The 15,952-nt window shown below is 41.6% G+C and overlaps 1 protein-coding gene across 2 annotated transcripts in view; it reads left to right on the top strand.

Moving 5' to 3' along the window:
• Nucleotides 1-15,952, top strand: part of DHX29 (DExH-box helicase 29) — a 250,263-nt gene that overhangs the window by 2,255 nt on the left and 232,056 nt on the right. For both annotated transcript variants that reach the window (XM_030193127.1, XM_030193126.1), the window contains exons 2-4: nucleotides 3,229-3,299; nucleotides 7,779-7,892; nucleotides 13,428-13,557. In XM_030193127.1, coding sequence (XP_030048987.1) covers nucleotides 3,229-3,299; nucleotides 7,779-7,892; nucleotides 13,428-13,557 — 315 coding nt within the window. The remainder of the gene's footprint in view (nucleotides 1-3,228; nucleotides 3,300-7,778; nucleotides 7,893-13,427; nucleotides 13,558-15,952) is intronic.

Raw genomic sequence — 15,952 nt, 5'->3', positions numbered from 1 at the left:
ACCACCTAAATGTGTGTATGTTGGGGGGAGGGGGAGCTATTTAAAGGGGAAAAAAGGGAAGGGAATGGGATTTGATATACAATCAAAGCAGTTAACATATATAGGTACTTATTTTGTATCTGGGGCAATGGAGGTTTAAGTGACTTGCTGTTTAGTAGCACCTGTGTCTCTGGGCATTAAAATAAGCTGAGTTGATTTAAGCTTATTGGTGGGTGGCCGGGTGTATTTCATACTACCAAACTTTTTGTACACAGATTTATTGTTTACTGCAGGAGCTGACTTGTCTTTTAAGTGCACATGCTCAGCATATCATTTAAGTTCCCTCACACTAACTAGCCTCCATGTTTACAAAAGCACGCGTGCTAATGCCGACACAGTCATTCGCTTTGCATGGGCTGTATCGGCATTGCTGCGTGGCTTAGTAAATGGGTTAGGTTAATAAGGTCACTGTCATGCAGTTTTAATGTTTTCATATGCAGGCATGCTGATGGGATGAGGTCTAGCATTGGACCCTGGTGCCTTTAATTAAAGAATCTTTGAACATTCTCTCCCATGCTGAAAGTCAGTTTGTCACCCTCTGTTCTTGTGTTGCTTTTTGTTGGTGTTCCACAGAGGGTTTGTCCTGCTTCTCCCTTTTAGCAGTTATGCTCTAGCATGCATTAACACATGATGTTTACCATAGGTCCCATTTTTTTGCAATGAATCTTATCTACTAATAAATGTTGACAAGCACTTTGTAAATCTAGCTAATAGTGTGCTTCCTTTGTCAGCTTAGTGCAAAATGGGCTGGGCATGCAGTTGCCCAAATATACAAGAAGCTTACAAGTAAAGGACCTGTCTCATCCTGCTGTTTCAACAAAACCAAAGAGGAAAAGGAACCCCTACATACAGAAATGTCCAATCCAGGGGTAGGGTGGACCAGAGGGACACTCGCAGCCAAATGGATAGAATACATATCTTTATTAGGCACCACTCATACATCAAACCCTACATGGGGCTGTGTTTCGATGGGGAACATCCGTCAGCCTCAGGGGTCACTCACTAAACATAAACATAAGAAAATAAATAAACAGCACACACATAGAACATATATTTCTAAAAAACCATAATAAATATAAACAAATCAATTATCAGGCTTATTTTCAAAAGAGAAGGACGCCCATCTTTCGACACAAATCACAAGATGGGCGTCCTTCTCCCAGGGTCGCCCAAATCGGCATAATCGAAAACCGATTTTGGGTGTCCTCAACTGCTTTCAGTCGCAGGGACGACCAAAGTTCACGGGGGCGTGTCGGAGGCAAAGCGAAGGCAGGACTGGGGCGTGCCTAACACATGAACGTCCTCAACCTATAATGGTAAAAAGAAGGGCGTCCCTGACAAACACTTGAACGACTTTACCTGGTCCTTTTTTTCTTACCACCAAGCCACAAAAATGTGCCCTAAATGACCAGATGACCACCAGAGGGAATCGGGGATGACCTCCCCTTACTCCCCCAGTGGTCACTAACCCCCTCCCACCCTCAAAAATAAATTTTAAAATTATTTTTTCCAGCCTCAATGCCAGCCTCAAATATCATACCCAGCTCCATGACAACAGAATTAGGTCCCTGGAGCAGTTTTAGTGGGTGCAGTGCACTTCAGGCAGGCGGACCCAGGCCCACCCCCCCCCCCCCCCCACCTGTTACCCTTGTGGTGCTAAATGTGAGCCCTTAAAAACCCACCAGAAACCCACTGTACCCACATGCCCCCCTTCACCCCTTAGGGCTATGGTAGTGGTGCACAGTTGTGGGGAGTGGGTTTTGGGGGGCTCAGCACACAAGATAAGGGAGCTTTGCACCTTGGAGCAATTTATGAAGTCCACTGCAGTGCCCCCTAGAGTGCCCGGTTGGTGTCTTGGCATGTCAGGGGGACCCGTGCACTACGAATGCTGGCTCCTCCCACAACCAAATGGCTTGGAGTTGGTCGTTTCTGAGATGGGCATCCTCGGTTTCCATTATGGCCAAAAATCGGGGACAACCATCTCTAAGGTCAACCTAAATTTCGCGATGTGGGCGTCCCCGACCGTATTATCGAAACGAAAGATGGACGCCCATCTTGTTTCAATCATATGGGTTTCCCCTCCCCTTCGCCGGGACATCCTGGGAGGACGTCCTCAGGAAAGCTTGGGTGCCCCTTTCGATTATGCCCCTCCACGTATATAAAACAAAAATATGTAATGATACCATAAAATACTATACAAATATCAATGGTGCAAAATCCAACAGGTGATAAATACGTTTATATAATGTTTTAACAGATAAAAGAGTAGACACCTGAAAAATGTACCCATTTATTTTCTTATGTTTATGTTTGGTGAGTAACCCCTGAAGTAGACAGGTGTTTCCCATCGAAACAGGGCCCTATGGTTTAATAAATGAGCGGTGCCTAATAAAGATTTATATTCTACCCATTTGGCTGCGAGTGTCTCTCTGGTTCACCCCTAATCCTGGATTGGACTCAGCCTGCTGTTTGTCAATTTAACTTGTTCTTTTACAGTTTCAAAAATAAATGCCACTGTATTGTCATTGTAATGCAACCTGTAATTTGTGTGCTCAGGAAACTCCATTCATTGCTCATTGTCACTGGTTGGATGAAGTGGTTTTAGCTCTCAAAAAGTAGTCCAGTCAAAAATTGCTTTGCTTGACCTTTTTCCTCTTTAGCTGCATAAAACTTTACCAGCTAAGGTTTGTAGGCACCTGGCGATAGTGGCTTTTGCTGTATGCAGGATGGTGTTTATTTATTTTGGATTCATCTCACACCTTCTTGTATTTGAGTGTGTGGACTTCTTGCTATCATTTCTAATTGATTTTTATCAGTTTTATTTATTTGAATATACAGCTTGTAGTTACAAGACATCGAGCCAGCATAAACATATTAAACCATAATTTTGATTTTTACCGTAGTGTGATCTGAGGCATGGCACTTCTTCACTGTTCTTATTCAACTTTCCCACCTATGATGGATTTTACATTCTTCAGTTTTCTTATGCAGATGTGGTAATCATGTTTATGTGTACCAGTATTTCAAATTTAATATACCACTTTCTTTTTTTTATCAAACCAAGGCACTGTAGTATTGCAATGAGATGAAATAGGTGGTTTTGTGCTTAAGAATACAGTATTTCAAACATGCATATATGCTTGTTAATGTATTTTCTAATATTCTTTTATTATAATTTTGGATGTTCAGGTCCGAAAACCTATAGTTTTGGTTCCTCAGTGGATTCAAATTCTGTAAATCTGGATAAATCCATCTTGAAAGTGAGTATTCCCAGGTTCATATTGAAAACAGTTTTCAAATCTCTTTAATTTAGGGGGTAATTTTTGAAAACAAATTTCATGCTTACAACAGATCTTTATTTATGACATTTATATCCCACATTATCCCAATCAAGTTTGAGTTCAGTGTGGCTTAAAATAAACAGTATTGGATACATAACAAAGAATAATGCATAAGAAAGTAATTTGTTGTAAGAATCCAAGTTTACAATATAGTATCATAAACAATACTGGGATAGCTATGGATGTTTAACATTTAGAAAATCTATTATGAATGAGAAATTGTACATGAAGTTGAAGAGAAAGTTAATGGTAAATATGTGTAGGAATGGCTTCTTTTGGAATTACCCAAACTACTACATACTACTACTACTACTACTAATCATTTCTAAAGTGCTACTAGACGTACGCAGTGCTGTACACTTGAACATAAGAGACAGTCCCTGCTCGACAGAGCTTACAATCTAATTAGGACAGACAAACAGGACAAACAAAAGATAAGGGAATATTAAAGTGAGGATGATAAAATAAGGGTTCTGAACAAGTGAATAAGGGTTAAAAGTTAAAAGCTGCATCAAAAAGGTGGGCTTTTAGCTAGATTTGAAGACTGCCAGAGATGGAGCTGACTATAAACGGTTAGAAATGTAGGAATGCCACTTCATGCATACTTTTACCTATGAGTAGAGATGTTCTTAGGGGAGGAGTCTGGTCTTATGAATTTTCAAAAGTCTTCTCCCGCCTGCGGTACCCCCACGTCTCATTCCCACCTCCCCCCCCCCCCCCCCCCCAAACACACTACCTGTTATTCTTTCACCTTCTCTCCCCAGCTATCATTTTACCTTTCTCATCCTTCCCATGGCATACTCTCAAGCTTGATTTCTCCTCACCCCCATGGTACACACTCAACTTCTCTGCCCCCCCCCCCCCCCCCCCACCAAAATCCCTATGGCACATTCTAAGCTTTTGTTGCCCCCTCCCCCCACTCCTTGGCACAGTCATCTTGTTATGCCCCATCCACCCTCTCACAAGACACACTCAGCTTACTCTCAGGAGGAAGGTGAGAGTTGTCTGTGAAGGCTTCAGTCAGGACTCAGTTACCTGGAAAGCTCCCTGCAGCTCTACAGGTTTAACAGGATGCACTCGTCTTCATTGGTGGCAGAGAGGCTGAGTTGCAGAGATGAACCAGTCAGCGGGCATATGTCTGACCCTGTTCTTGCATGTTAGCGCCATCAGCTGTTCTGTACTGGGGAAGGCCACCTTGTTCTCTTGGCTTAGCTCCTTAGTCGGTCCCTTCGTTGTGACGACTACACTCGCGGAGTCAGTCAAACGGTTCTCCAGCTGTGGAATATTGCACCCTTCTTTGAGACAGTGTGCCACATGTAAGCTGGGGAAGTTTCAGGCTATGACCACACGAGAGGCTTTCCCACACCCAGTCCCTCCTGAGTGGTTGGATTCGTTGGACGCACCTGCCGTTTCCTCTGCCTGGCAGAGCACGGGAACAGCAGCCGTTTTGTAAATGCAGCCACAGAAGGAAGGCTGCACAGTGGTTGTTGCTGCACTGTTCCTGAGGGAGAATTTGGGGCCTCAGCAGCATACAGTAGCTCCTATGTCATCAGATGAGATGTTCTCACCTGAATTTGAACTGAGAAGAGTGATGATCCAAGGTTCTGTGTCTCCTTCTTAAGGAAGAGCTCAGCACCCTCATTTCAGAAGCGTTGGCTGTTCTGTCTGTTGAAGACCTCTTAACTTCATCCTCAGGAGGTCCGTTATGAAGGGCCTTCAGGGCCCTTCAAAAGCACTCCCCATGCACCCTGACATCCATGACTTATTTTAGTCAAGTGGATTCAGCCAGATTCCAGCCTGAGAGTGGGCAGGGTTCCAGAAGAGAAGGAAAGGTTGCAGTTTCCCAGGGTAAATGCTATCTCCATCCCTCGCAGCCTTCAAATCCGGGCTAAAGGCCTACCTGTTTGATGCTGCTTTCGACTCCTGACTTGTAGTTTTTATCTTATCCTTATGTGTCCTTCTGTCTGTCCTTCCCTTATCCTTTTTGGTCCTGTCTGTTTGTCCTGATTTAGATTGTAAGCTCTTTTGAGCAGGGACTGTCTTTCTTCTTCATGTTCAATCGAGCGCTGCGTACTACTGGTAGCGCTATAAAAGTGATTTATAGTAGTAGTAGTAGTAGATGCTACATGGCTGTGATAATGCTCCCCCTTCCCCCAATCCAGAGAGGTTAGCATCCATTGTAACCACTTCCCAGTGTGTCACAGGGAATGGGACTCCCTTGCTGAAGTTGCGTTCCAATGTCCGTCATCTCAAATTGGTTCTGACCTGTAAGGACAATGGCAGGTGAGTGTCGGTCTCCGGTCTCCCAGGATTACATCAGGAAAGAAGTAACCTCTGAAGGAGATTCATATGCACCCGCACCCAAGGGACCGCTTCCATTACTGCTATCAAGGAGCCCAACACCTGAATATAATTCCATGCTCAAGGACAACTCTGAAGAAGGAGCAGCCAAACCTTCTGCCAGAGCTTCATCTGCACTTCAGAAGGAACAGCTTCCCCTGGTCCGTGTCGAAGATCACTCCTAGACACCGCCAGAGACATACCACAGACAAAGGCCTGGAGCATATCATAAATAGTGTCTGCCAGATAGGCCAGACCCGCTTCCAACTGTGGTGCAAGGAGAGAGCCCTGAGCTAAAGAAAGCTGATGACATTTAAGGCATGCCCTAGCAGCCAAGGAGCTGGAAACTGTGGCCTGAATTTCGAGCGAAATCGAAACATCTGCTTCAGGATGTTTTCAATTTTCCTGCCCTGAAGATCATTCAGGGCAATACTCCCCCTCCAAAAGGAAGAGTGGTCTTCTTAGTCACAGCCAAAAAGCAGCACAAAGCAGCATTTGGACAGGTTTTTTTTCCCCTCAAATGTCCAAATTGCTATTTTCGAAACCTGTTTTAAGATGTTTTTCTATTTAGTTTGTCTGGAGTGCATCCAGATCACAAGGGGGCGTGTTGGGGGAGGATTTGGGCATTCCTAACACTTGTACGTTTTTCTGTCATAATGGAATAAAGCAAAAAATGTCCAGGGCTAAAACCTTGATGTTTTGGGCTAGATCTGTTTTAATAACGACTAAGTTACAAAAAGATGCCCCAAATGACCACTGGAGGGATTCAGGCATGACCCGCCTCCCAAGGATGTAAAAGAAAACAGTACATGCTAGGCTCTATGACAGCATCAGATGTTATGGTCAGTCCTATTAGAGCAGCAAGCAGATCCTGGAGTAGCCTAGTAGTCAGTGCTTTGCACCATAGAGAAGGGGATCCAGGCCCATAACCCACTCTAATTGTTACACTTGTGGTGATAAGTGTGAGCCCTATAAAACCCACCAAAAACCTACTGTACCTACATGTAGGTGACACTTGCAGACATAAGGGCTATTGTAGTGGTGTACAGTAGGTAATGGTGGGTTTTGGAGGGCTCACCATATAGTATGAGGGGGTAACAGTGAGATGTGTACGTGGGACGTTTTAGTGCCCCACAGCTCTGCTATATACTAACGTGAAAAGTAATTTTATAATAGCTCACTTAAGTGGGATGGCCAAGAGGTGCCTCTTCTGAGTCAGATTTATAAAAACACATAAGTGATGTGTTTTAATAAAAATTACTAAACCAAATAAAGTTAAGGGTGTGGAAATGCAAGATTGCTAAACTAAATAATAATCAAAATCCACTAAATGAAAATGTCTTATGAAAGGAAGGAAAAAGGCCTCAAAGAGCTCATGAATCCCCCATTGGGGGCTGGAATTGAGCCTATGGATACTTCTGCCCTAGCCCAGAGCGTCCTGCTACCAGGACCCTGAAGCAGCAGTGCAAAACGCTGGCCAGTATCGGCCTGGGGTGTGGAGAAGAGAGTTTGGTTCAACACGAGTTCCAAAGATAAGTGATTAAATCAATATTTAATGCTATGATACTTTTTGGTGCTTTTGCTAGTATGATTACATCATTTGGCAGTGACAGCTAAGAGTTGGACTTTTTGTCAATTTGCTGTAGCTCGATATAGTATAGATCACTGAGTTTTTTTTTGATGGACATTATATTCATAAAAAATAGAAAAACAAGAAATTCGATTTGATGTATATCATAATCAGAGAAAAGAAGAAAAAGATATAGATATCAACAAGGAAGGTTTTTTGACCAATGATGAAGAGAAAATCTTTTGATCTGTTCAGCTCTAAAAAAAAATCTGTATGATTCATGAGCTCTTTGAGGCCTTTTTCCTTCCTTTCATAAGACATTTTCATTTAGTGGATTTTGACTATTATTTAATACAAATTACACCATAAAAACTGTACAAATCATGATTACGATGCATGTCTGAAAAATACATGATTGTCAGCTAGTTTTTGATATTGTGTTGGTGATTTACAGTGAAAAATGTTTGCCCATGTTTTTGCCCTCATAGGTTGTGATTGACAGTAAATTGGAGAAAAGAATTATTGGCCTAATTAATGAACACAGGAAGCTGATTACCGACAAGGGAACCATTTCTGGAAGACTAACCTCTAAAAAACTACTGGTAAGTAGCTGTTTAGTCTCCATGTTGGACCATGCTCACCCCTGTTTCCCTAGTGCACATAGGAAGAAATGTTTGACTTTTCAGATGAGTAATTGAGAGCTGGGAATATATTTGATAATCACGCTGCCCCTCCTCCCCCATGGCTCTCAGCTAATCTGTACAATGGAACAACTAGCTGTGCTACAACAAACGCTGGCACAACATCTGCATGGTACATCAAATTTTAATGCATAATTATAATTTTTTGCAGTGTCCCTCCCCCCTTTTTTTCAACAGATTCAAAATAAGATAAAGAGTGAATATGGCAAGGGCCAAAGTTTCAGAATGCTTTCAGTTCTTTGTAATATCTCCTGTGCCAGAAATAACAGCTGTCAAGCATTTCCTGTAGCTTTTAGGATTTTTTTAAATCCACCCTTCTTGCAGAACTCTTCAAGATGAGAGATATTGTGAGGTCTCCTGGCATGCACTGCATGTTTGAAATGTCCCACGGGTTTTCAAAATCTGGGGACTAAAGTTCACTCTAAAGTTTTCATCTTTCTTTCCTGTAAGTAATTCATAGCTGATTTTAAGGTATGTTTCAGACCATTATCTTGCTGAAATAATGTAGCCTTTTTCAGCTGAGGGGATATTTGTTTCTAGGATATGTTGATGTGTAGATGAATGCATTCTTCCTTCCATCTGTACAATATTTCTTGTGCCATACAGTCCCAGAGCCTAACAGATAACACCTCCTTGCTTAACAGTTCACAAGGTGTTCTCTTCCCCGCCCCCCCCCCCCCCCTCCCCCCATTTTTCTCTTTTCACTGCAAATATCTTATGTGATTTTGGCCAATAGTTCAATTTGTATTAGCTACCAATCAAAGAACGTATCACTTTCAAAATCTGCATGACCGTTCATAAAATACTTTATGGTGAAGCACCGGGATACATGACAGACCTCATCGACCTGCCAACCAGAAACACTACAAAATCCAAACGATCATACCTAAACCTCCACTACCCAAGCAGCAAGGGACTCAAGTACAAATCCACCTATGCATCCAGCTTTAGTGCACAAATATGGAATGCATTGCCAAAAGAAGTAAAAACTACGTTCGACCTTCTAAACTTCTGGAAAGCACTAAAGGCGGAACTGTTCAGAAGAGCATACCCCACCAACCCAACATAAAAAACCTGGACACTTGCAACACAATGTAACCAAAGACCGCAGTGAACACTACTTGTACCTCATTCCACCACATTATCACTTTATATTCATTCATACCATGTGTTTGTTCAGACCGGAATCGGCTAACGGTAATATGTAAGCCACATTGAGCTACAAAAGCAGCAAGTAAATAATTTTGGTTTTTTTATCAGTCCAAAACACTTTGTTTCAAGCTTATCAGAGTTTTATTTTGTATAGTTTAGATGCTGATTTTTGCAAGAAGGCATTGTAGAAGAGGTTTCCTTCTGTCAACTCTCCCATGCTGATCATTATTGTGTAAGCAGTGCTATACTTGGACCTATGGAAAACTACTCTAGTATCAGCTAAACTTTTCAGCTGGTCAGTTAGTGATCTGTGGGTTCTGTCTTGCAGATCTGACCAGTTATTCTGGGCAATTCTATAAGAGAATTTTTCTGGTGTTACAAAGGTCTTGCTTTGACTTCAGCAGTTTCCACATTGCAATTATTAGGTGGAAAAAATGTAGAGATTTTTGTAGCCTTCCCTTGATTTGTACGAGTGAATTATCTTCATTTTCAAATGCTGTAAGCATAGAAACAGAGGAGAAAAACAAAGGCAGATAGAAACCATATGGCGAATCCATTCTGCCCATCCATACCATCTACTATCCTTTTCTCTCCCCTAGAGATCCCATATACCTGACCTAGTCTTTCTTGAATTCAGATAGTTGTTTTTTTTTTTTTCGTCTCTACCACCTGGAAGGCCATTCTACAAATTCACCACACCACCCTTTCCTGAAGAAGTATTTCCTCAAGTTAACTTTTGAGTCTCTCTTTTCACCTTCATCCTTTGCCCCTCAATTGAAAGAGACTTGCCTCCTGTGCATTTATGTCACATAGGTATTTAAACGTCTCTATTATATCTCCCTTCTCCTGCCTTTTTTCCAAAGTATACACATTGAGATCTTTAAGTCTGTCCCATACGCTTTATGACGAAGACCACTGAGCATTTAGTAGCTGCCCTCTGGTCATACTCCATCCTGTTTGTATCTTTTGAAGGTGCGGTTTTCAGAATTGTACACAATATAGCCCATGGTTGTTGAAATTGGACAGAATGATCACAAGCTGAGAGGTTATAAAAGTCAGAGTATTTGTTCAGCTGTGAAATTTGTGACACTAAACCTTTTGGGCCTTTTTAACAACCTGTAAATAAGCATGACCTTCTGGAAGGGTACTAAACTTATGCACCTACCATAAATCCCTATTTTTGTTTTAATTTTCATTCCGTTTAAATCAGCAAAAAGTAAATATGCATACAATTTGCAGAAAGGTGTTATGTTTGTGTACAATGTAGAGATAGTGTCAGCTGCTTTTCTCTTAAGGACTCAGTGAAACATATGTTTGACCAGGGGTGCCAAAACATTTGCACACAACTGTATATAGAGATCAGTATTCAAAAGGATTTAATTCGACAAACATCAGGTGCTAACCTCATAAGTTATTTGTTTTTGTTTTGTTTTTTTTAATTCTCTGCTGGCTAATGCATAAACTTTGGCCGGACAAAGAGTGGGCTGGGAGGCATTCTCGTGGCAGAGCCAAAAGTTATATGGGTTGCAATAATATTTAGATAACAACTGAATAGCTCTTAGCTTAATACAGCTGCACAAATGGAAGTCATAACTTAAACAGATGAGTATCCTGCTGACGTTTAGGATCACATGTTCAGTGGTCCTACTTAAATGGAGGGGCCACTGAAAAGGCATAAGGATAAAAGATAACAGTTAGCTATCTGCTTATGTGGTGACCTCATTACTGAATATCAGCTGTGTAGTTGTTTGCAAAGGTTTCTTATATCTTGTTCAGATTTGGCACTACTTTCATGTATTCTTTATTAAGATCGTCATAACTTGATTACTCTGAAGAGTTCTGATTTTGTGGGCTAATACAGTGGTTTCCAAACCTGTCCTGGAGGCTCCCCAGCCAGTCAGGTTTTCAGGATATTCACAATGAATCTTCATGAGAGAGATTGAGGCATATTTTCAAATCACTTAGACTTACAAAGTTCCGTAGTAACCTATTGAACTTTGTAAGACTAAGTGCTTTGAAAATGAGCCCCATTTGCATGCACTGCCTCCATTTCATACAGATCTGTCTCATGAAGATTCATTGTGAATATCCTGAAAACCTGACTGGCTGGGGAGCCCCCAGGAGAGGTTTGGGAACCACTGGGCTAATAGTTTTCTGACTTATTGTTCTCATATTAGTGCTGCCCTGTTCTTAGACTTGTCTTTATCTCTGTCAAAGAATTTAGTAGCTAACACTTATACAGAGGCCTTTCTTTTAAGACTTATGATGGGTACGTCTCTTCTTTTTTTGTCTCCAAATACCCAAATAAGCAGACCATAGTGAACGTTTTGATTTTGTTGTGGCTTTTTTCAGTTCAATGAATTGGTCTTGAAACGGGGCCTTTTTCTCATCCTAAATCACACGATTTGAATGTCCCGCACCCTCATTGAATTTAAAGTATTCAGTTATATGGTTAAGGATTGACATCCTATTAACTGAATTTCTAAGCAAAGAGTCATCCAGCAACCAGTAGTGCATCCAGAGAATTTAACCTACAAAGCATTCTACCAAAACTAGGGCATGATAGGGCCAGGCTATGTGTCTTATTGATTAAACTGTGGAATCCAGTTTCTGCTTTCATAGGTCAATACATAAATAAGAATTTAAGAATTGGATGTCACTCAATACTTAAGTATTACTCCTAGTATCCACTGAGTGTTAACCCTGTGGATGTCTTGGAGGTTTGTGCGTGCTGCACACGTCTGGCCTGCACCTGCTCAGCTCCCCTACACTGGCAACATCTCACCTGCCACCTGGATTCTCACTTGCCTCTTGGCAGATACCATATCCTACATGTTATTCCTTTGTGGTTTCTAAGGATAGTGAGATCCTTACAAAACCCGGGGGTGATAGAGTTCCTAGAAACTTACCTGCAGACCAAATATAAAATATTACTGCAGGTCATTCACTCATAAACATAGAGCCAAATAGACTGAATAGTTTATGAAGAAACAGCTAGAGCGGTGACCAGAAAAATAAGATACAAATTCTACAGATAAAATAACTTCATTCGTCTAGATACTGGAACCTAGACAAATTTCACTGTGCGTAGGCCATGCTTGGGGGAGGTTCAGGATTGGCTTGTCATAACTTAAACAAATGAGTAGAGATGACTGCCTTTGCACAAATCTGGTTCCTCTATTCCAAACCAAGACTGGAGAGTTCTAGTAAATTCTTATCTTGTTCTCTAAGGGCTATGTCCGATCAAAGCAAAAACGATTTCTTACCAGTTATACTACAAAGTGTTGTTATCTTATAAAACTGAAGGATACTGGGAAACATGTCCAAGATTCACTCTGAATTAGTGTTGCAAGCTAAGAACAGTTCCTACAAGCTAGGTTAAAGGAAATAAATTACACTGCCCTCTATCTGTTAATTCAAGGATTGCAGGTAAAGTAATTCTTCCTGGAAAAACAAACTGTCTTGTACAGGATATTTATTTATAGGATTTACCACCTTTTGAAGGAATTCACTCAAGGCGATGTACAGTAGGAATAAATCAAGCATAATCAATAGACAATTACAGCAGTAAAAATATTCAAATAATAATACAAAGTATGGCATAGTATATTACTTACAATATCAAGACAATACATAATAAAACATTTTAATAAACAGCGTAGAGTATAAGCAAAGATGGAACATATAGATAGGTGAAAGGGAATGGGACTTCATATATCGCCTTTCTGTGGTTTTTAAAACTACATTCAAAGCAGTTTACATAGTATATACAGGTATTTATTTGTACCTGGGGCAATGGAGGGTTAAGTGACTTGCGGATATAATGTGTAACACTACATTGTAGGCCAAAAGCAGATGTGGCCAGGCAGAACTGATTTACATTTAAGCAAGGAACTGGTAAGTCAGTTAGAATGACTGGGTTATTGAGGGAGGGAAAACCCCTGCTGGCCATGAAAAATCCAATGGACCTTGTATGAGTAATGTTTAGGAACTGGTCTTGGATGGATGCTCCAGTGTGGATGAAGCTAAATCAGGTTCTCTTATAAAGTAGCCTAACAATTTGGGGCTATTGAAGCAGTCTGTAGTTGCTGAATGTGTCTGTTTGAACCCTGGCTCTGTTCATCTGTAGACATACCACAAGCTTTGTGTCTAGAGTTCTTGTCAATGTGTAATGATTATGACGATTTACACACATTGGATGCTGCATGTTCTTTTCATATCTCTGAAAAGGATCACATTTAAAGTCTACACTTCTTGAATGTTCTTTCTTTTGTATCTGTGTAGGATTTGTATACGGCTTTACAAGGATTTTCCTTTAAGTCTGAGGATATCGAAGAAGCTATGAGAAATACGGTATTGTATGGTGGAGATCTTCATTCTGCCCTGGACTGGCTGTGCTTAAACCTTTCTGATGGTAAGCAGGACATATAGGAGCAGCTGAAGGGCTAGCAATAACTTCAAAACAACATTTACCTGTAGGAATTTCATATCTAGGTATTCTCTGTTAATCTGACTAGTCTGCCTCTGGTTATTCCACCCCACTTAAAATGTGCTTTAAGGTGAGATGTCACAAATGGTCACTAAAGATTTTTTCTGTGCTATCATACTGCTGTTCTTTAATAGCAGGATCTGCATACAGTAGAAGTCCAAAAATCTGGAATGCTCAGACATCAGGTCAGTTTGGATTTTTTGATTTTCTGGATTCTCAGGCAGAACTTTAAAAATTCATGGAGGAATAAAGAGCTGAACAGTGTCTCTCTGTGTCTCACTTCACCTTCTAGGGTCTCACTTCCCTTTCTACTTACCCTTCGAGAGTCTCTGGTGTCCAAAGAAGGGGCCTGTGCCCCCAAGCCCCCCCTTTTGCTACATATCCCCCTTTATTCCCTCCCTCCCGCCTGATCAGGTTCCCCCCCCCCCCCCCCCCCCCCCCCCCCGCACACACACACACTGACTCTGCCTTCTCGCTCTCACCTTTTTTTTTAAGTCTTCATACTGCAGCGGCAGCCTTTAGTCACAGGCTGCCTCCATATTCACCGTGCCTTTCCCCTCTGACCCATCCCACCCTTCCAGCAACAGGAAGTTACATTACAAGGGAGTGGGACGGGTCAAAAGGGGAAAGGCACGGTGAATGCTAGAGGCAGCCTGTGAGTAAGGTTGCCACTGGCACTGCAGTAGGAAGACTTAAGAAAAAGGTGAAAGTGAGTGGGCAAAGCCAGTATAGGGAAAAAAGATGCCTGACCGTGCATGAAGGGAGGGCAGAAGGAAAGAAAGGAGGGAGACATAGTCACGGGGGACCTCAGAGAGCAAACAGGCAGGGCAGGAGGGAGTCCGGATTCTCAGGCGGTACTGAACTCGCAATTTCAAGAGGTCTGGATTACTGGAAGCCAGATTGTTGGACTTTTACTGTAACCAATTTTTAATTGGTTTAATTCCATCAAGAATAAACAAACCATAACTTTTTATTACACTGTTACAAAATTTACACCAATAGGCACCACCCCCCCCCCCCCCCATCACAATCCTATACCCCCTCCCACCCTTTGGCTGCATTAATGTCCAATAACTTCCCCAGCAGGATTCAGTCTATACCCCATTTATTTTGATCTTTAGGTCCTGTACTTTTCACTTCCTGTAAACCTGTTCACTCACTAGCAAAGACAGCAGCTCCATCTCCAAAACATGACTCAATATAGCCCACTACTTCTCCATTTCAGCGGGGTCAGGGTTCCTCTAGCACCTCAATAGCACTCACTTCCCAGCCAACATCAAAACAACAAAAAAAAATCTCTTTGTTAATTATATAATCAAAGTATTGAGCTGGTTATTCAGACTGAATGCATATTCCAAGATGAGGGACTGGTTCTGCGTGCAAGATGTCTGCACATTGAATCCCTCATGAAAGAAGTACAACTAGTAAGAGAGGAGGTGGCAAGAATGAGAAGTGTCCGTGACAATAAGAAAACCATCCCTAAAATACTTCTGCAGCCATTAGGGAGTTCCAGCAAATGGGAAGGATATGCTGTACTGAAAGAAAACAGCTAGACATGGATCTTGAGACCCTGCAAAATTAACACCCCCGACTCCTCTCGAACTGAAGAACAGGTATGCTGCCCTGGAAGTGGAACAGGAGGAAACAAAGCACAAAAATCCCAAATCTCAAAGAATTGGCTAAGCAGAGCATTTGGAGGTCTTCAAGCCATGTCTCGCTATAAATGTTGAATTTCTTGTTATTTGGGCGACAGCTCCTGAGGACGCCCTTGTGGCGAAACACAAATTTGTGTCGAGCTGAAAAATATCTTTAAGATTGGAGACATTTTTAAAAGCTGGAAAATACTTTATGGACTGGAGATAACGGTAATATGTAAGCCACATTGAGCCTGCAAAAAGGTGGGAAAATGTGGGATACAAATGCAACAAATGCAATGTAATAATAACTCGCTGATCTTTGAAGAGTGAAATTAATGAACCGTGTGAGACGTTATATTACTTTCTCAACTGGACAATTGGTTTTGATGCAATTACTTGAAGCTTGCATCTGGAATAATTTGATACAGAAAGTGAAAGTGCCTTGGTGCTTTGTAGCTTTTACTACATGAGACGTGGGGTAAGGAATATTGTAGATGAAAATATTCGAGTTATTCCCCAAGTTTTCCACGTCATCACTGTGACCCCTGACGCAGGTGCTAGTCACCGAAACACGGCCCGTGTCGGGTCAAGGCTCATTCATTAAAGAACTTTGTTCCATTTTAAAGGCCCGTGGTGCTGTTTTTTTGTTTGGACTTTAGTTTGTACTTTGTTCCCTCTCTTTT

The sequence above is a fragment of the Microcaecilia unicolor genome, chromosome 2, assembly GCF_901765095.1.
Source record: "Microcaecilia unicolor chromosome 2, aMicUni1.1, whole genome shotgun sequence".
NCBI lineage: Eukaryota > Metazoa > Chordata > Amphibia > Gymnophiona > Siphonopidae > Microcaecilia > Microcaecilia unicolor.
The sequence above is the reverse complement of the archived record's forward strand: the minus strand, read 5'-3'. Positions and strand labels throughout refer to the sequence as shown.